The sequence below is a fragment of the Pongo abelii genome, chromosome 6 (genome assembly GCF_028885655.2).
Source record: "Pongo abelii isolate AG06213 chromosome 6, NHGRI_mPonAbe1-v2.0_pri, whole genome shotgun sequence".
NCBI classification, from domain to species: Eukaryota; Metazoa; Chordata; class Mammalia; order Primates; family Hominidae; genus Pongo; species Pongo abelii.
In genome coordinates, this window is record NC_071991.2 from 127120278 (window position 1) to 127141748 (window position 21471).

The 21471-nt window shown below is 43.7% G+C and overlaps 1 protein-coding gene across 2 annotated transcripts in view; it reads right to left on the reverse strand.

Moving 5' to 3' along the window:
- Window positions 1–2101: 2101 nt before the first annotated feature.
- The window catches only part of UBE2H (ubiquitin conjugating enzyme E2 H), a 120549-nt gene continuing 101179 nt past the window's right edge, over window positions 2102–21471 (reverse strand). For both annotated transcript variants that reach the window (XM_009243220.3, XM_002818440.5), the window contains 2 exons: window positions 10571–10699; window positions 2102–6434 (listed from right to left, as the gene is read on the reverse strand). In XM_009243220.3, the coding sequence (XP_009241495.1) occupies window positions 6310–6434; window positions 10571–10699 (254 nt within the window). In that variant the 3' untranslated portion in view covers window positions 2102–6309. The remainder of the gene's footprint in view (window positions 6435–10570; window positions 10700–21471) is intronic.

Genomic DNA, 21471 nt, shown 5'->3' on the forward strand with positions numbered 1-21471 from the left:
AGTACGGGCAGCCAGAAGGGTGGAGTTTTCTCTTAGGGAGTCCAAGTCCGTTGTTGCCACCTCTGACCCCTTGACACCAGGTCCTGAGAGCCAAGTCTTGAGCCCCAAAGAGCTCTGAGGAGCCCAGGTCCACAGAAGTGCCCTTTTTTCAAAAATAAACACCCTTCACTACGTAGGTACACACGCGCACGCACGCACACAACACACACACACATACACACAGCCAGAGGGAAATGCTCCTATCTTTTATCTTCTAACATTAAATCCCTGGTCAGGATAACTATTCAGTTCCAAGACGTTGGGGGGTGCACACATAGTACACCCTGAGGCCCGAGAGAGCAGGCTTGGGCCCAAGTTGCACTGTCCGGGACTCAGGGGGGATGAGTCCCTGAGATGCTACTTACAAATACGGCTGCTCAGCCTGCCAGGGGGCTGCAAGGCCTCTGCAGCTCCAAGGATTGTGGGAGTCAGAAAAATCCTTTGTCTTGGTTCTGGGTGGGAAGCGGGACACCCCCAGATCCAGTGTCACAGCCACTCATTCCCAGGGGGACAGAGCAGCCTTCAGAGTCAGCAAGAAAGCTGTGGGGCTCAGAGCCCACTAGCTTTCTTTTCCAGGACAATGTGCCTCAGAAACCCCGGTCCCCTTCCCAAGAAAGGAACAATGCTCAGGCAGGTAGTGACAAGCCACCTGCCACTTAGTAAACAGCTAGACTGAGGCTCAGAGGGTGAGTGGTGCTGGGTGAAATTATTGGGGTTGGTGGAGGGGGGAGGTCGGGGGATCCAAGTACCGGCGACTGCACTGAGACTTCTCCTGGGAGGAGTTTAAAAGCAGCTGCCTTATTGAGATGAATGGAATGACTGCTCACGTGACCCATGTACCTCTTAAGTCCCCTTCAGGCTGGAAAGTGCTCTACACCCCCAACGCTCTTTGAGTCTAAAAACTCTAAACCTGTGTTGAAACCTTGGTGTTTCGTGGTTAATATACAGCATCCTCTCTCAGTTACTCTATCCTATGACGGGGCACTGTTTCGCAACCTGGGTGGAGTTGAGTCATAAGGTGGCAGAGTCAGAACCTACTAGTCTAGGGATGTCGGTTTACAGCTCAGTACCCAAGGTCCATGAAAGCCCAGTGAGGAGCCTGAAGTTGCACAGCTAAAGGAAGGGCTGGGACTCGAACTCATGGCTCTGTGGATCAGTCCTGAGGCTAAAGGGTCCATGAGCGCCACCCACAAAGAATGTATTGAATGTTTTGCTTCTGGGCTCTGGAGGCATCCACGGTAGCTGGGGGTTCCCTGCCAGTGAGGAGGGAGCAGGCACTGGCACACCATTCCTCAGTAGCCCCACCTCATTCAATCTGGCAGGTAGGTGTGAAGCCGGGTCAACTGACGCGAATGCATCACGATGTAGGGAAGGAGAAAAAGGAGTTTAGAGGAACAAGGAGAAAACAGTGGAAAAGAGCTGGAATGAGAAGACGAGAACAAAGCAACACTATTTCCTTTGTCTTAAGGTCCTGCTAACAAAACCGTCTCCATTAGACTAAGTGACATCGCCATCTGGTGGTAACCAAGGGCAAATGCTTTAGAAAGGAATCGAAATGCTGGTCTAATCCAGTGATTAGCATTTTACCATGCAAAATCCACCGTTCCTCATCTCCCAGGAGGCTTAGCACTTGGCAGAGGACCACCTGTTTAGGCAGATCGGCCCCAGCAGAAGCTGCACTGTCCATGAACTCCAGGCCACGGAGTATCCTCACTCGGTGTGAGTTGACAGGGATTAGAAGGTTTAGGCATGGGGGTAGATAGGGACCTTCGGGCTTTACATGGCTCTAGTGGAGGAGCCTCACAGCCCCGTTCATAGCCAGCAGTCGTGCATCTGAGTTCCAGGTTCAAGGACAGGCCTCTGGGCAGAGCCTCTTGGTTATTTACTGCCTAAGGGTGACACTCCCTTCCCAAACTAATTTAGTCATCTGCATTCTAAGAGCTGCTCAGCCAAAAGAAGCCAGCGTCTGCTGCTCTAAGGAGAGGATAACAGAGAGGGTATTTTAGAAAACCAGCTGAGATTAATCATGAGGAATATTATCTTATTGATCAAGGTCCAGCCATTTGCCAAGGTATATACACGTTTATTTAAAAAAGTTTACAGTTTTCATTATACACAACTATTAAGAGGTTATAGTCAGAGGAGGCATGTGTCCTGTTGACAGACGTGCCTACTAGATCATCACAATGCAAGGAGAAAGGTGGAAGGGAGGAGACAGGGCGAGGAAAAATAAGCGATAAAAAGCTTCAGATTTCAGTTAGGGGCTGGCAGTCCCTTTTATCTTTTCAAGTATCACACAATATGTACCAAATACAATCTGTAAATAATGGCCATTTCTTCCCAAGCCCACAGCCAAGATGAGTGTTAGGCTAAATTCAGAGCCCTGGCTCTTCTTCAGATGAGTGGAAAACCTGTGCATGACAGGGCCGGCTCCCCCTTCTCAAAGGGCTTCCTCCCACTCATCCCATCCCTAACAGAATCGCCGAGGTGTTCACGGGCCAGAGAAAGCACAAATATGGATTCAGAAGTCCAAAGAAAAGTAGTTCGTTGCACCCAATCAGAGATATTTGATTTTATTCAACAAGGCTGGAAGCCCAGTTGGGAAGTCGATAAAAAAATCTTGCTAACTTTTTAAAATAGCTTTTACTTTTCTAAGTCACTGAAACAAGGAAGGGCCACATGCCATTTAAAATCAAACACTAGTTCCCAGAGACTTGGTGTCTAGAAACTTGACCCATAGAGGCCAGCGGAGGATCTGTCTTTCATGATTCTCAGCCATCCCAACGGGAGGCCTAACATAAAGCACGTGCCAGGCCAATGCCAACTAGGGCTTCAGGGGGCCTTTGGAGGGAAAAATTCCTTTGAGAGGAGACATTCCTCAGGAGCTTAGATCAGCCAGCTGGCAGTCAGAACAGCTTTTGAAGTGGATGAGAAATGTTAGGTACTGGAGAGATGATACGGCAACTCCTGATAATGACCTCACTAGTATAAAATGTTGGTTGAAACTGCACAGTAACCTCAAGGAGGGTGATGAGATTGAAGACAAAGCCAAATGCCAGTGTCTAAGATGGCTATCACTGACCCTGTGCCCACAAGCCCCCGGTGCTGGGGCTTCCAGAGGGAGCCCAAGGGTGGTGAATTCAATGTTGCCAGGCTGCAACCATCTTGCTTGTTGGCGTTTGGCAAGAGCTTGAGCTCAGTTATGTGAACAGGGGCAAAGAATGGCTTGTGCTGGTAAAACACAAGGGAGGATTCAAAAACTATGGGCACTAAAAAGGGGAGGGAAACTGCCAGAAGTGGCTCTGACCTGCTGCTGCTGCCACCACCTCTAGAGCCAAGAATGTAGAGCCTCTGCCCAGGGATCTGGATGCTTTCCTGAGTGTTGGAAGGGCAGCCTGGAAAGGCATTTGGTGGTGAAACACCCCTGGCTCCAGACTTACGCTACCATCTATTGTTAGGGGCCCAGAGTCCTTGGATTCACTGCCAGGCCTTCTTCCAGATCTTTCTGTACCTGTGTGTTTGGCTCCTACTCCCACCTCTCCCAGGCGTAGGGAGAGGACAAAACGCATAAGGGACTCTGTTCAACCCAGCAAAAGTCAGTTTCCCAGTGGAGAGGCAAAGCCCCACCCAGAACGTAAACATGCATGGGACCAAGGTTAGTGCCCAGACAGGACAGACTTGCACAGAACAAGAGGGCACAGCGGGATCCATGCGGCAATTACAGGAGCTTCCAGCGCTAACAGAGGAGCCTTATCCCACCTTCATCATACAGACTTAGATGGACACACACACACACACACTCTCGCTCACACGTGTGCACACATACACACACACACACACACACTCTCTCTCTCTGCAGCCACACTCAAATCTGCTTAACTCCTACAACCTCCCCCAGCAGGTCATTTGACAATTCTGCATCTTCCGCTCTCTGGTGCTGGGGCTCTGGTCAGAGGTGAGCCAATGTCTTATCATTAGAGAGATGTGGGATTAGGTAAGGGGCAGAGTCATGGCACTGCTCACACACCTTCCCGAAACTGGGGTCTATTCAGTTTTTTGACAAGATCAAAAGCAATTCTTAACTGGTCATTATTTTTTTTAAGGTAATTAGAACACTATTGTTTATACAATATTGAAAAAATACAATTTTTTATTGTTTGAACTCAAATCACCACCCAGCACTTTAAGCCTACCCTAAATAGCACCTACAATAAATGTCATAGCACAAGCAAACTGCAAAGTCAGCAGGTAAGCAAGTTAGACAGTGCCAGCAGAGAGACCCTCCCTCCCCCAAAGCAATGAGAAGACAGCGTGCTAGGTAAGAGTGAAGTACACCATTACATGTTAAATAGTTAATACTACCCTTCCAGCAAGCCACAGATGCTAGATGGATAACTCAGTACGGTTAACTAACCACAGCCCTACATCACTGCACTTTTTTTTTTTTTTTAAAGAAAACCTTTTGCTTCATGCCCGTAATTAACATAAAGTAAGTAAATTCTTTGTCTTTTTATTTAGGAAAATAGTCATGCTAAAAGCAAGTTGTACTTTATATAGATTTTCAAACAAAAGATTGATTGTGCTTTTTGAATAAAAAAGATAGGGTATCTTCCAACCTCACTGACTTAAACCTTGTGGAATACAGCATTCTAAACTAAAAACACACGTCAAAAGGAAAAATTAAATAATCCCAGTGGGATGCTCAAAAATCGTCTTTAGAAGGTTTTAGGATTGGCTAATTCTGCTATTATCTTATTGGCTGCGGCAAAAAAAGAATACAGAGCTGCTAAAATTTCTCCAAACTCCCCTCCGAGTTCAGCAGGCAACACTCAGATTTGAAAGAAACTCTGCAGCAACCTGGACATATGGTTAGCTGAGTCGACATTTGATTAGCAGGCATTTTAAACTGATTTCCCCTTAACATACACAGGAGAGAAAACATTTTCTTCCTGCAGGGCATGTTCTACTACATCATATTTCTGAATCCCTTCTTCCTATTAGGTCACTCTCTGAAAAAAGCTGGTTTTTCCCATGTAGAATCACTCTGGGTACAAGAAACTTTATTTGTTCCAATTATTATTTGTTTCAAATTTAGAACCTGTGTTGGGTCTAAAATACCCATTTCCCACTCCCACAAGCAGATGATGACCAGGATGCTGCCAAGAGCAGCAGAAAAAGGGAAAACCAAACCAAAACATGAAGGCAAGTACCCAGGGCTTTGCAGTCACCACATGGGTCTTCTTCTCAAGTCTAATGGTCCATGAGCGGCTTGTCCAAGGAGGTGGCCGCCTCTTGGTAGGTGAAGATGAAATCTGCAACCTTTCTAAGCACAATACACACACACACACACCAAAAAAATAACCCCCCCCAAGAAACACAACCCTCATATTTAAAGCTCTTAAGTTCAGGGTAGCGGTCTCAAACTGCCAAACACTAGGATGAGGATGTGACTCTGCATGTGTTTTGGATGACAGGAAGCATCGTCCCAGTCACTTTTCTCCTCCTGTGCTGTCCTTTCAAAAACAGGTCTGGATTACACGCTCTACCCCAAGAAAAAGAACCGGTTCAGAAAACACTTCTCCAAGTTTCTCCAACAGAACACTGTGGCTACAGGGCCTGGTAGTGTGAAGGGCAGGAACTGACATATAAAAATGTACTTAAAATCAGAGTCAAAAAATGGTTTTAAGTTTTAATACTCTAATTAGCTCCCTGTTTTATACTGTAACTCCACAGAAGACAGGGCCACCTAGGATTCACAGGAAGGAGCAGCTCTGATTCTTACGTGGCTGGCTCCAATGCCCCCCACAGCAGGCCTCTTCCTCCCCAAGTTTTTCCTTTCCATTTCAAAAAAGCACTATTTTATCTTCACATCCAAGAGCTGGTTGGTTTGGTTTGTTTCTTTGGAACCATCAATAAAAGAAGCAATTTTTTCCTGTTCTTTTTACTCACGTCTACCTATCAGAGCGGCTATTTCCTTTGACAGTTCAGTAGCACACAGGCTGACTTGGCCACATGGACTCATGAATGCATGCATTCAGACCGCATATTGCTACCAAATGGAATGTGGGAATATGCTATGCACCTCAGGTTGAGAAATGACCAAGAAATCAAGATCTAAAGGGTGATATATAATATATATATATCAATGCTATTATTCATAAAAACCTTGTTTAGTAATAAAAAAAATTGCTTTGTTTAAATATGAATATTATAGTCTGCTTCTCATGGTTAGGAAATAATAGTCTTTCTGAAAAGCAGGTGCTTTTTCTACTACAACTCCATATCCTGGGCCTCATCTTCGGAAAAGTCAGACATAGAGCTCTCCGATGAGCTGTCCCCGGTACCCTCTTCCTGTTCTTTCAGCGCCTCCTCCGTGGCGTATTTCTGGATGTACTCTGCACGGGGTAGGAGAAAGACAACAAGGGCAGTGAGTGGGCAGGCATGTGCTTTGGCGACCCCAAAAAGCTGGCAAGGCTGGGGAGGTTCAAACTTACCTTGAACACCGGGGGGACAAAGATGACAGTAATCATGATCACTACAGCTAAGGAGAATCCCATAGGGAGACTTCTTTAGGACAGGGTTTCCGCATTTTGCCCCCTGGGGGAAGGGGTATTGGGAAGAGCAACACAGCAGGCTCAGCTTGCAGGGGAATACGTGCGCTGCAGCACCCCAAGAACTCTTCAGGGACCGGGGAAATGGGAGCCCCACACTTTCTTTTTACTTTATTCTCCCAGATAGTATAGGACCAGTCATGATTCCATAGTAATTTATAAGGAAATCCCTCATCATTTTTAGATCTGCAGTTACATAATTACAGTCAGCCCAGGTCTATTATTTTAGGAATTGATTTTAGTCTAAACAGATCCTGCCTGTCAGGTTTTTGAAGCAGCTGGCAAAAACCATCACTCAATCTGCTCAGGACTAAGCTGCTATATGGAGACACCACTCGGCTCTGAGTGGTTTTTCCATGTATAATTTACCTGAAGGTAGATTTCCGCTGCTACAGCCTTGGTGGAACCCTAGGCTGAATAAGACTGCTGAAACTGCTTTTAAGAACTGCTGAATAAACAAACTTGTTCCTAAAAACTCTAAGTGCATACTGTTTTCAAGTGAATAGCCTCCACACAATAGGAAAAGACAAGACAGAAACATATTCAAAATGCAAGCCACACAAAAACATACCCTTGTGGCTTTGTTTTTCCTCCTACAGAGTTGCAGGGACTCACTGCAATGGGAAGATAAGCTAAATGGCCAAATGGGCCTACCAGATTTGAATAACCAGCACAGGGCCTAGCTAAGAATGTTTTTGTATTTTAAAAACTGTCTTAAAAAATAATAAACAGAATGTGTGATAAAGGCCACATCTGGCCAATGTGGTCCTTTACAGAAAAGGTTTGCAGACTTGAGACTTAGAGCCCTTCAAATTCATTATAACAAAATTTTATGCTAATATTTTTGATGAGATTAAAGTAGCCCATGATTAGGTAGGAATTTACCTTAATTTACATTTTAGAGTGAGAGAAATGTTTATTCAAACTTTAACAATTTTATTTTTAACCTCTAATGGGTTGGCTATTTTGCGTCTTCCTTTGTAGAAGATAAATATTGACTTTTTTTTTGACACTAGAATTTGATACTATCAGCCCTCTTTAATGTATTCAAGGAAACAAATGTATATTAAGTACTTACTAGGACAAGGCCTTTGAGAGAGATAAAGGAAGAGCAAGGTCACCAATGAGGAGGAAACAGAGGAAGATAAAAGGAAGGAGCTGCTGAGTGTCACCAGAGGGAAGCAGTTACGGAAGAAAAACGGCCGAGGCAGTCCCAGCCACACTGACCCCCAAGTCCTGCCAGCTATGGCATAGGAGAGGCCACTCCAGGGAAAGGCTTTGCTTTGTTGAAAGTAAGTGGCTGGGATGTTTAAACACAACCTTAAGAGAGAACTATGGCCAGGTGCAGCGGCTCATGCCTGTAAACTCAGCACCTTGGGAGGCCAAGGCGGGTATATTACCTCAGGTTAGGAGTTCGAGACCAGTCTGGCCAACATGGTGAAACCCCATCTCTACAAAAATACAAAAAACTAGCTGGATGTGGTGGCACACGCCTGTAATCCCAGCTACTCGGGAGGCTGAGGAAGGAGAATCACTTGAACCCAGGAGGCAGAGGCTGCAGTGGGCCGAGATCACGCCACTGTACTCCAGCCTAGGCGACAGGGCAAGACTCCGTCTCAAAAAAAAAAAAGGAGTAAAGGCAAAGATGTAGATTTCACTCAGTATCAGAGAGCCCTGAATGGCAGGCAAAGATGTCACCAGCAAAGGGTTTTGAGCAGGGAAGTGACAGCTTTAGACAGCTCCAATGGTGCCCAGTGCTACCGGCTATCCAATATTTAAACATGTTTTCAAACATGTACTATAAGACAGCGCCAACTAAATATGAACGCTGACTGTGTTAGGTGTGTTGGGTTGGTGGTGATTGCCACACAAATGGAAATGTCCAGCAGCAGCTTGGGAGAGAGGCCAGGCCTAGACACATATTCAGAAATCATCTCCCTGGAGGGGACTGACTGAAGCTGTGAGAGGTGAAACAGCTCCTCAGGGATGAGAAAGGAAGAGAGGGAGCCCAGGGACCAAGTCCTAAGTGAATGACCACATTTAGGAAACGGAATGAGAAGTTTCCAGAAAGATGAGGGTAAAATGTAACACTTGCAGAAAGGTCCAGCAAAATGGGACTTGAGAAGAGTCCAAAGGATTAAGAAGAAATGAGGGCACAGATTAAGCAGAGGAGGAGAAAAAAACTAGAGGAGTTTAAGGTGAGGACGCAAGAAGTTTGAAAATGAAAGGGAATAAACAGCATGACTCCTAATGGAGCCCACAGGAGCAGATCACTGCTTCTGAAACAGGGAGACCTCTGACGGGGTGGAGGAGGAAGACTGCATTGGGAGGGGGTGGGGGGTTGGGGGAACAAGATCACAGGTTGGTGGTGGGAGTGAGTTTGAGAAATGAGGAAGGGTGTCTCTTATTTATTTCCCATAGTTAGGAACAAAGAAAAGATGCAGGGGGGAAGGGAGAAGATACCAAGGCACAGTAGGAAGTAGGGGTTAGCTCAGGTCTGATGGCCATGATTTTCTGAAATTACTAAGGAAGACAAAATGATAGCCAACATGAACATTTCCGAAGGCTAGGGGTCCATACGCTGGAGTGAGCCATTCTAAGATAAATGTAGGCTCAGTTCTTTTTGTAAATGGGACTATAGCAGACATGTACTAAACAGGGTACTGCTAAATTGTTGAGACAGAATGCATATGTGAACTAGAGAAATATACTCTGCTCCAAGATATCTGTGGTTTGCAGACATTGCTAAGTGATTCCTATGTCAAAATTTTAATATAGTCTCATAACAGCACTTTATCTGGCTGAAACTGATTGCCTTTTTCTTCAAATACATGTTTGCTTAGCTATATATTTTGCTACATAAATTAGATATTAATTTGCAAAGCACTTGAGATCTAATTAATTATAGTAAATTTATTTCTGCTTTATCTCAACAACAGCTCCAAACAATACCCTATAGAGACCTTGGAAGAAGAATTAGAAAACAAATAGAAGAAAAGCTATTGTTTCACGAATAGTCCCTGTTTGCCTCATACCTGCACATTTCAGAGTGAAGACCTGCACATTCAAGCTCTGGTAAATTACTTCTACTGCCACCTGTTGCAAATGTACCTCAGAGAGGTCACACATTTTGAGGAAGCCAACATTCTGGACTGCTATGCAGATAGGCCCATCATGTGAAAAACTGGCTAGATACTAATGCCCGCCATTGGTTAAAAACAGCAGGTATATTTCACAAACTTTGAATTCCTTTTGCTTCTTGGTGGAGCTTCATGTATCTAGACTTTTCACTATGAAAGTTCTGAAACATACACAGAGGTAAAATGGAAAATCCAATGAACTCAGGTGGAGCTTTAGATTTTTTTTCTTTTTTAAAGACAGAATCTTGCTCTGTCACCCAGGCTGGAGTACAACGGCACAGTCTAGGCTCACTGCAACCTCTGCCTCCCGGTTCAGGCGATTCTCCTGCCTCAGCCTCCCGAGTAGCTGGGACTACAGGCGCTTGCCACCACACCCGGCTAATTTTTGTATTTTTAGTAGAGATGGGGTTTCACCATGTTGGCCAGGCTGGTCTCGATCTCCTGACCTTGTGATCCGCCCGCCTCGGGCTACCAAATTGCTAGGATTACAGGCGTGAGCCACCACGGCCAGTAGCAAACTTATCTTCATTTAAATGAAACTCATATCCCATCAGCATGTAAACTGTTTTAAGAATGGGAAAATAGGATTCTAAATCGTAAAGGATGAGCAAACTGGTGCTACTGCCACCCGAGGTTGGTGAGCACTACTTCAGCCCACAGCTGTCTCTTTTTAGGCCTAAGAAAAAGTATTAGGAACTAAGTAATTTAAGGACTTTTAATGACTGAAGCCCAACAGATTTAAGTTCTTTTGTCTCCAGGTTAAACTACCCACCCTCTTACCTTTAATTTTCTGCTTGTATTCTTCTGGTCGGTGGAGGTACATGGCTGCAGCGTCACCATTGAGAGGATCTATGGGGTTAGGATAGGCCAACAACTGAGGCAGGAAGGACTCAAATATATTGGTAAGATCTGAAAAACCAAACAAACATGTCACACACGGGAAATGCAAGTTCACCTAAAATTCACTTGTATTCAGTAGTCAAGCTGCTTACCTTCTTAGATATTCACACGGGGATGATTCTCCATACAAGTGTGCTCTATTACATGTGACTTGTATTACACATTCATTTCAATACCAATTTAAACATTTTAAGTTTAATTTTAATTTGAAGAACGAGATAAAGATATACCTGACATTCACTTTGAAAGAAAATTTTCCCAATTCTATTTCACTCTATTTATATGGCTATTTCACACAGCCATTTTCTACAGCTTACAAACCACCCCCCAACCCCCGCCGAAAGGTATTCAAATGCTGGGTCTTAAAATAATTGAAGATAGTTTTTGTTTTTGTTTTTTTTGAGACGGAGTCTTGCTCTGTTGACCAGGCTGGAGTGCAGTGGCGCAATCCTGGCTCACTGAAACCTCTGCCTCCGTGTTCAAGCGATTCTCCTGCCTCAGCCTCCCAAGTAGCTTGCACTACAGGTGCCTGCCACCACGCCTGGCTAAGTTTTGTATTTTTAGTAGAGATGGGGTTTCACCATGTTGGCCAGGATGGTCTCAAACTCCTGACCTCAAGTGACCTGCCAGCCTTGGCCTTCCAAAGTGCTGGGATTACAGGTGTGAACCACTGCGCTCAGCCTTGAACACAATTTTATAGGACTTGACATTTAATTCAATTCTTGCAACTTCTAATGGAGGTAAATACAACCAATTTTTCAATTATTCTGGGTAATGAGGATAGGAATCTATATGGACCACATAAAACTTCAAATATTCATAAGACAGATAAGCACCAATCTACTGCATTTGTTTATTTAAAAAAGTTTTTTTTTTTTTTTTTTTGAGAGAGAGATCTCACTCTGTTGCCCAAGTTGGAGTGCACAGGTGTGATCATACCTCACTGCAACTTCAAACTCTTGGGCTCAAGCCAACCTCCCAGCCTCAGTCTTCCAAGTAAATTGGACTACAGGCATGTGCCACCATGCCCAGCTAATTTTTTTTTTTTTTTTTAATAGAGACAGGGTCTCCCTATGCTGCCCAGGCTGGTCTTGAACTCCTGGACTCAAGTGATCCTTCCATCTTGGCCTCCCCAAGTGCTGGGATTATAGACGTGACATTTATTAACTCCTTTCTTGCCAGGCATACACAGATGATATCTACACACAGTTAGCAAACAACAAACACCCGCAGTTACCCAGCGTTTTAGAAAAGCAGCCCTGAGAACCGGGGTATAACACAACCCACACGCCCCATAGCTCAGATATGCTATAACTTCCACTCTCTGCTCCTCAGTGAACTGCGGCACCCCTGAGAAATGGAAGGGAATGCTTCCATGTCTCTGCCCCACTCCAGCTGCTTTGTCATGTTTTATATAAAACATTCCTGTTTCTGGAGATAATGCTGAAGTATACTAAGTAGCATAAAAAACTACTCGTTAATTTAGTCAGCTCTTTCAACCAATTTTGCTTTTAACAATGGGTGCTCCTCTGCAGTATTACAGATGAATGCTTTGCCCAAGCCACATTGCTTGAGATTTGTGGTTCTCAGCCAAGGGTGATTTTGCTCTTCATGGAATTTGGCAATGTCTAGAGACATTTTTGGTTGTCATATCTAAGGGGTGCTACTGGCATCCGGTGGGTGAAGGCCAGGGAAGCTGCTAAACACCTACAATGCACAGGACAGCCCCACAACAAAGGATTATCTAGACCAAAATGTCAGCAGTGCTGAAGTTGAGAAACCCTGACCTAGATAAAAGGGGTAGGCAAACCTTTTTGTAAAGGGTCAAATACTTTTAGGCTTTGCAGGCCACATATGGTCTCTGTCGTAACTACTCAAAACTCAGCTCTGCCACTGTAACACAAAAGCAGTCAAAGTATAGGTCAACAAATCGATGTGGCTGTATTCCTATAAAACTACATATACAAAAACAAGTACCCAAGGTCTGCCCAACTTTGCTCTAGAAAATCTTACCTACAAGAGGTGGCTCTTATCACTGTAAGGTTAAGAAGCTGAGCAGTTAGAGAATAATCTAGAGCCATGTTACTCAACCGAACTTTCTGCAGTGATAAAAACGTTTTATATGTGCCCACCTAAATCAATAGCCACTAGCCACAACTGGCTACTGAGCACTCAAAATATGGCCAGTGTGAATAAGGAAATTAATTTTCAGTTTATTTAATTCTAATTAAATTTAAATAACCACACATGGCTAGTAGATCCTGTATTGGACAGTGCAGGTCTAGAGAATGATGGGCTAGAGGGTCCCATGACAGCTACCACGTCCTGTTCTCACACACCAGGTATCGACACAGAGCAGCTCTGCCTTATAACAAAAGCCACAGACTTGGGGTGATTTCATCAGAGTCTATTTCACCTTCATAAGGCTGACTTCAGAACAGTCCTAAAGAGCCACTTTATAGTAAGGTTCTCACGTACCACGAAAGAAATGCTGACACTCCTAATCAAAAAAGCAAAACAAAAATCACCTTCCTAGATAACCCCCAAACTATCTGCAGTAAGATTTTCACCAGTTTTATTTACAATTTTTTAAAAAAGGGAAGCAATTATTATGGTACAAAACCATTGAAAACTATTTGTTTTCGATGAAAAAAATGCTTATACTTGAATGCTGGGTAGAGAAAGGCCATAAAATGGTATGTTTTCTAGAATTACAACTATGTACAGTGTGTATGTATAAGACGAACATTTTAAAAAGCTACATCAAGGCAATAGGTATGTAACTTCTACTTTTCACATTTCAAATGACATTTCTTTTGCCTTTAAAAATCAATGTTTTTGGCTCACACCTGTAATCCCAGCATTTTGGGAGGTCAAGGTAGGTGGATCATATAAGGCCAGGAGTTCGAGACTGGCCTGGCCAACGTGGCAAAACCCTGTGCCTACTAAAAAATACAAAAATTAGCTGGGCGTGATGGTGTGCGCCTGTAGTCCCAGCTACTTGGGAGGCTGAAGCAGAAGAACTGCTTGAACCTGGGGAGGTGGAGGTTGCAGTGAGCCGAGATTGCACCACAGTACTCCAGCCTGGGCAACTGAGTGAAACCCTGTCTCAAATAAATAAAATAAAAATAACATTTTCCCATAAATATGTCCTTTCTATTTTGGTATATGTTTGAAATATCCAATAAAACATGAAAAGTCTGAAAATGTTTTTATTTTCTTATCTTTATCCTTGGGTGGGTGAGTTATTAAGGCAGTGGTAGAAAATGCCAAAAGGTAAGCAAATTCAGTTTTACAGGCCAGACGCAGTGGCTTACAACTGTAATCCCAACACTTTGGAGGCTGAGATGGGCAGATCACCTGAGGTCAGGAGTTTGACACCAGCTTGGCCAACGTGGTGAAATCCCGTTTCTACTAAAAATACAAAAATTAGCTGGGTGTGGTGGCAGGTGCCTGTAATCCCAGCTACTTGGGAGGCTGAGGCAGGAGAATTGCTTGAACCCAGGAGGTGGAGTTTGCAGTGAGCCCAGACTGCGCCATTGCACCGCAGCCTGTGCAACAAGTGTGCAACAAGAGCAAAACTCTATCTCAAAAAAACAAAAACAAAAAACAGTAGTTTTACAATTGAATGTGATCCCAGAGCAGGGAAAAGTTAAACAATAGTTACATTAACAGTAATTTTTTTTTTTTTGAGACGGAGTCTTGCTGTTACCCAGGCTGGGGTGCAGTGGCGTGATCTCCACTGCAAGCTCCGCCTCCTGGGTTCACGCCATTCTCCTGCCTCAGTCTCCCCAGCAGCTAGGACTACAGACACGCCGCCACACCCGGCTAATTTTTTTGTATTTTTAGTAGAGACAGGGTTTCACCGTGTTAGCCAGGATGGTCTTGATCTCCTGACCTCGTGATCTGCCCGCCTCGGCCTCCCAAAGTGCTGGAATTACAGGAGTGAGCCACCGCGCCTGGCCCATTAACAGTAATATTAACAGTAATGGCAGGTTAATGCTTACATAGTGCTTACTACAAGCAAGGCACTCTTCCATGGTCTGCATATACACTCTTAATTTCACTAGTCAATGAGGTAGGTACCATTTTACAGATGGAGAAATTGAGGGACACAGAGCTTAAGTATGGATCAGGAACTCAAACCTGAGCTCATCCACTATGCTGCCTCTGTTAATGGATAAAACACACACTGCCACAACTTTCACGAAGGCGCAAGCTCCCCATGTCTCTGGGTCAAAATCGCACACCATCATTGGCAGGGAAGCTAAATCCATGGATCAGAGATGATCATCCTCCTCCCCAAAGAATCCCTCACAAGTGCAAAGAAGCATGCTAAGCAAAGGACGTTCAGGTGTTTCTGTGGCTATTCACAGAGACGGTGTGCTTGTTCTCACGCAGCTCCACCACAGGAGGTAACCCGCAGACACCTGCACACAGTGAACGGAAGGCTCCTCCTGCCATATTATTATTACAGGTGCTGCTCAAAAGGATTAGCAGCTGGATGCTATTACATAACAACGAAAACCTTTAAAAACAAAGCATAGGTTTTATATTCTGAAGTAATGTTCAGAAGTGCTTCAGGGCTAGAGAAATATTACAGACGTGTTATAAAACTAGGAGTTTCACGCATCCCAGAACGAGATTTTATACCCTTTCCTACTATTTTTAAGTTTCCTCAAGCTACCAATAAAAGGCTTTGCCTATGAATTTGTTCCAAACAAATAAAAGAACCCTTAATTATTGGTTCTTCCTTCCTGTATCTACCGTCTTCCTGCATTAACACATTTTTGATCCATTTTACAGATGTGCTGAGTCACACCTGTAAAACAGAAGAGCAGAAAAGGAAACACGAGGCCCAGTTTTGGGTGAAGATGACAACTTTGGGAGGCCAGGATGTCATGGCTCTGGCCATCTTAAAGCAATAAGGCCTTCCTGCAAGTGGCTAACACTGATTACTTCTAAGGGTGCTTCTGAAAGGAGCATCTCTCAAATGTGCAGATGTGCAGAAAGTCTTCTTTCAAGATAAATACACTGGCAGAGAAGACTAAAACTATAAATCAAGAATACAATAAAGATACTCATCTGTAGAAAAATAAAGAACATTTTTTCCCTAGATTTTTGTTAATGATAAAACTGTAAAAATGTGTCGATAATGATAATGATAAAAATGTGTCAGTTCAAAGATCTTCATCTAAAAACATTAACCTTCAACTTTTTTAAAGGAAGAGAGCCAGATACAGTTGACCTAAACCTGTAGAGTACAGTCAGCCGACCCCATTTCCGCCTGTCTTAACTTTTAAAGGAAGTCCCAAGATCCCTGAGTATATGGTTTATGATGAGCAAACAGCTCTTACTTTTGCCTTAGACTCAATTAGAACCAAAATGTGGTTCATTAGCACTGACTCTTCAGTCTGATCTTATATTAATGTTAAAATTATAACACTCATATCTCAGTTTAGGCATATAATTTATATTCATATTTAATATTTAAAAACAGGCTGGGCACAGTGGCTCATGCCTGTAATCCTAGCACTTTGGGAGGCCGAGGCAGGTGGACTGCCTGAGGTCAGGAGTTCAAGACCAGCCTGGCCAACATGGCAAAACCCCGTCTCTACTAAAAATGCAAAAAATTAGCCAGGCGTGGTGGCAGGCACCTGTAATCCCAGCTACTTGGGAGGCTGAGGCAGGAGAATTGCTTGAACCTGGGAGGCAGAGGTTGTAGTGAGCTGAGATTGCACCACTGCACTCCAGCCTGAGCAATGGAGTGAGACTCCCAAATCATAACAACTTATCGTCAAAAGTAGCATCACTCAGTCTAGAGCAGTGGTTCTGGGCTAAGTCTAGGTCCTGCTTGTCCATCACAATTACCTGTGGAGTTTTTCCAAAAACTTGCTTAGCATCCTAAGGTTGCAGCTTCATACCTACCCCAGGGCTTCTGGTTTAGGACTGGATGGGATCTGTATGTGTGTGATACAGACATCTGTGTGCCAAATGCACAAGAAATACTACCTGGCCCATGATCCCCTATCCCCAAAGAATAGATGGGAAGGAAAGGGCCATTTGCTCGTAGGTTCTTTTGTGCAAGAAAATGTTTGCATCTAACAGCTCGACTCTGGTTTAGTGACATTCCCTGACTCTTCCCTCTTTCTTTTCTGCACACTGCTGTTACCACTGTTATCTCTAGGCAGAGGTGTGCCAAACCACAGGCAGTCAAAAGCAGATCTGTTCTGGAGGGGAACTAAAGGGCCACTTTGGAGGAGAATGGGTATTAGAGGATGGTTAGAATCATCACCTAACACAACGTGGACATCTGGCAGAGAAAATTCCATTAGGCTGAACTGTCTCCAGCAAACAGAAAGCTGGCTCCTCAGTGGTGAACAACAGATGAAAAATCTAAAAGACCACAAGTCTAATCTCAGGCTTTCCACTGACTTGCTCTTTGACCTTGGGCAGGTCTCTTCCTTTCTACATCTCAATTTCTTCACTGCAAAAGGAGAAGTATAACATTGCTATTCCTTACAGGGAAGTAACACACATTACTAAAAGTGACTTATAAGATATACTTCAAATTGCACCAGAGAACTAAACTGTTAATACAAATATGACATCCTCAAAGGGTAGACATTTCAGCTACCTGTATCCATTAAAGAATATGTATTAATTAAAAAGAGTTACACTGAAAAAAATGTACCAATTCTTAAAGTAAAATCGCCCTATTCCAGGTGACTCACAATGAGATGGTGCAGGGCTTGAAGGAGAAAACACAAGAGGGGATGAATCACACATCTCATGTTTTATTCTTGGCTATTTATGAACCAGTGACCACAAGTTATTTCTTTTTCCTCTATTTCCTTTGAAATAAATGGAAAATTTCAAGCTTGGCAAGGTGGTTCATGTCTGTAATCCTAGCACTTTGGGAGGCCAAGACAGGAAGACTGCCTGAGCCCAGGAGTTCAATAACAGACTGGGCAACATAGGGAGATCCGGTCTCTACAAATAATAATAATAATAATAATTGGGCATGGTGGCATGTGCCTGTGGTTCCAACTACTCAGGAGAGTAGGTGCTCAGTAGTTGCTGAGGTGAGAGGATTGCTCAAGTCAGGGGCAGGTGGGTGGGTCGAGGCTGCAGTATGTTGTGATGCCACTGCATACTACCCTGGGTGACAAAGCAAGACCCTCTACCACCCCCAACCCAAAAAAAAAAATTGTAATATACACTGCTTTCTTCAGGTTAAAATCCTGTGGACACCCAAACCTTGACATGCTCTGCCTCACTGGGAACCACAATTAGCACACAGGCAGTCATTTTGGAGACTTTTACCTAAATATTCTTCATTTGTTTTTCGGACTTAATACTGAAAAATATATGCTGTAACTCAGAAACCACCACCAAGTGGTGCCAAGTGCCAAGAACCATCAAAGCCATTCTTCCGTTCTCAAACCCACCTACCCCATCCCCTTTCTACTTCTACTACCTGTCCCCCAGAAGCCCAACATCCTGTTTGTTAAAAACAAATAACAAAAAACTTATCGGGAAAGACATCAGCATCCTGCACAGCGGCTCAAATTCTGTGGCATTTGCATTTTAAGAACTAGCTTTGTACACTCTTACCCCAGGAAGCCATCATCCTATTTTTTTTTTTTTTTTTTTTTTTGAGACGGAGTCTCGCTCTATCTCCCCAGGCTGGAGTGTAGTGGCGCAATCTCAGCTCACTGGAACCTCTGCCTTTTGGGTTCAAGCAATTCTCCTGCCTCAAGCTCCTGAGTAGCTGGAATTACAGGTGCATGCCACCACGCCCGGCTAATTTTTTGTATTTTTAGTAGAGACAGGGTTTTGCCATGTTGGCCAGGCTGGTCTCGAACTCCTGATCTCAGGGTGATCCATCCACCTCAGACTCTCAAAGTGCTGGGATTATAGGCGTGAGCCACTGCGCCTGGCCATCCTACAATTTTAAAGAAATAAGTTTACTGGGTGTGGTGGCTTGCACCTGTAATCCCAGTTACTCAGGAGGCTAAGGAGGGAGGATCACTAGAGCCCAGGAGTTTGAAGTTAACAGTGAGCTATGATCACAACCACTGCACTCCAGCCTGGATGACACAGTGAGACCCCAGTCTCTCTCTCTCTCTTTTTTTTTTTTTGCAGAGATAAGTTCTATGTTGCCCAAGCTAGTCCCAAACTCCGAGGCTCAAGTGATCCTCTTCGCCTTGGCCTCCCAGTGCTGGGATTACAGGCGTGAGCTACCTTGCCCAGCTGAGGCCCAGTCTCTTTAAATAAAAAAGAAAGAAAGAAAAATAAGAAGTCTATGTTGGTAACTACCAAATCCATATAACTGGTCCTTCATATGTCTAGTCTTACAGTCTTATCAAACTTTACATTTCTAAGATTATTTTCCTGAAAACCCATTCCCTTCACCTAATGAAGGGAGTAGGTTGACTCTAACGTCCTGCCTCTCAGGCTCCAAGCCTCTGGAAGGAATCTGGCTATGTGTTCTTCCTTTCTTCCATGTACTCACTCAGTTTCCCAGAAATGTCTCTAGTTTTTCTTTTATTTCCCCTGGCGTGTAACTATGTCAAGACCAATATATCATTCCAGCCCTGGATCAGGGCAGCCATCTACTAAATGGCCTTAAAGGCTCTATACTCTCGCCTTTGTAATCAGAGAAAGTTTCCTTAAAACAATCACTTAGGTCATTTCCCACAAACAATAAGTTCCTCTTGCCCTCGATCAAAATTCTGCATCCTGGAGAACTGCTTGAACCCGGGAGGTGGAGGCTGCAGTAAGCTGAGACCACGCTGCTGCACTCCAGCCTGGATGACAGAGAAAGACTCTGTCTCAAACAAAAACAAAAACAAAAAAACACAACACTATGTACTCCATGAATATGTACAATGATTATATGTCAATCAAAATTCTGCATCCTCCAGAAGCATGCTATCCAAACTTCTTTCATCATCCCTCTCCCCTCTGGGGGAGGACTCCTGGCTTTCCAAGCTGAAAATCACAGGGATCGTCACTACTGTCTAAGGTATTTATCTGTTCTGTAATTCAATAAGTAACAGTGCTGAAAGGAAAGGAAAGAAAAATCCTGTTCACACCTAGAGGAAAAGATGGACAAAAATCACAAGTCAATTGTTGTCTAGAACTGATGATTCCCTCTGTGACTTACATAGATCTCTTTCCCTGCACTTTTGGTCATTATAGTTGAAACTCCTGGGAATTTCGCCCATGTTATTCACATCCTTGACTACTAGAGAAAAGCAGCTGTTGACCTTTCAAAATTCCATTGGTTGACTTTAGGAACTGTATTGAATTTGTCATGAACTGCCATGCAAGTCATGAATTTTACAATATGTGCTCAAAATAAAGCAAACCATAAAATCTCATTCATTCCACAATTATTTTTGGTGGTGGTGGTGGGTATCTACTACATGAACAAAAACCAGGTAGCTTTTTTTTTTTTTTGGTAAGGCCTGAAATAGGGCAAATAAATTAAGATCTCCAGATTTCTTTAGGTACGTAATAATTTGGAGTTAACAGATTTTCCTCAAGGGTGTATTAGACACCATAATTAATAGATCTTTACCTTCTACTCCTTTACCAGCTCCTACAAAGCAGCAATATTAATAATGGTTGAATTTTTAATTTTATCCTGCTTGCAGTCTGTAAACATTAAAAGACAGTGAAATTCTACAAGAAGAGTAGTCAAAAACCTATAGAGTCCTACACTGCACACAACTAAGCAGTTGTTATTTTTGAAAAAAACTTGCAAACAGAGGGCCCTAAAAGATGATAGACAGCCCCTCAAGGAAAACTTCAATAAAACCAATCGGATAGGCAGGCAGACTTCAAAGAAACGGTTTTGAGATTAAAAGTAATATTCTCTAAAATAACTAATTTGAGCCGGGCGCAGTGGCTCACGCCTGTAATCCCAGTACTTTGGGAGGCTGAGGCGGGCGGATCACTTGAAGTCAGGAGTTCAAGACCAACCTGGCCAACATGGTGAAATCCTGTCTCTACTAAACATACAAAAATTAGTCGGGTTTGGTGGTGGGCGCCTGTAATCCCAGCTACTTGGGAGGCTGAGGCAGGAGAATCGCTTGAACCCAGGAGGCAGAGGTTGCAGTGAGCCGAGATTGCACCACTGCACTCCAGCCTGAGTGACAGAGCAAGACTCCATCTCAAATAAAATAAAATAAAATAATTAATTTGAACTCAACTTCAGTGTCAAAAAGCCCATTTCTCCAGCTGTTTTGAGGGCACACAGGTGGCGAGCTGAAGCAACCCACCAGACTTCCTACAGTGCTGTGGCTCAGGCCCAACTGGCCACAGGGCTCACCATGCTGCACTTAGTTTACTGAACGCTAACTAGCTGCAAATAAGATAATATAACCCGCCACCAAATACTAAAAGGTATATTAAAGAATTCATACAATTACTTAACTGAGAGGGTCTCATGTGTGGATAAAATATATAAAAAGTCTAAGCTCAGCAGATTCACATATCTTCTCATATTAGCCCATGGGGATCTTTTAAAGATAAAGTCTTAATGAAGAGGGCCATGCAGGCAACAAAACAAAAAAAATAAAAAACAAAAACAGGTGAAAACACCTCCCTTATCCGAAAAGAAGTGGGATGCTTAAAAAACACACCAAACTCTTCCCTCCTCCCACCTCTCAAAAAAGGTGGCTGGGTGCAGCGGCCCATGACTATAATCCTAGCACTCTGGGAGGCCCAGGTGGGCAGATCACTTGAGCCCAGGGGTTCAAGACCAGCCT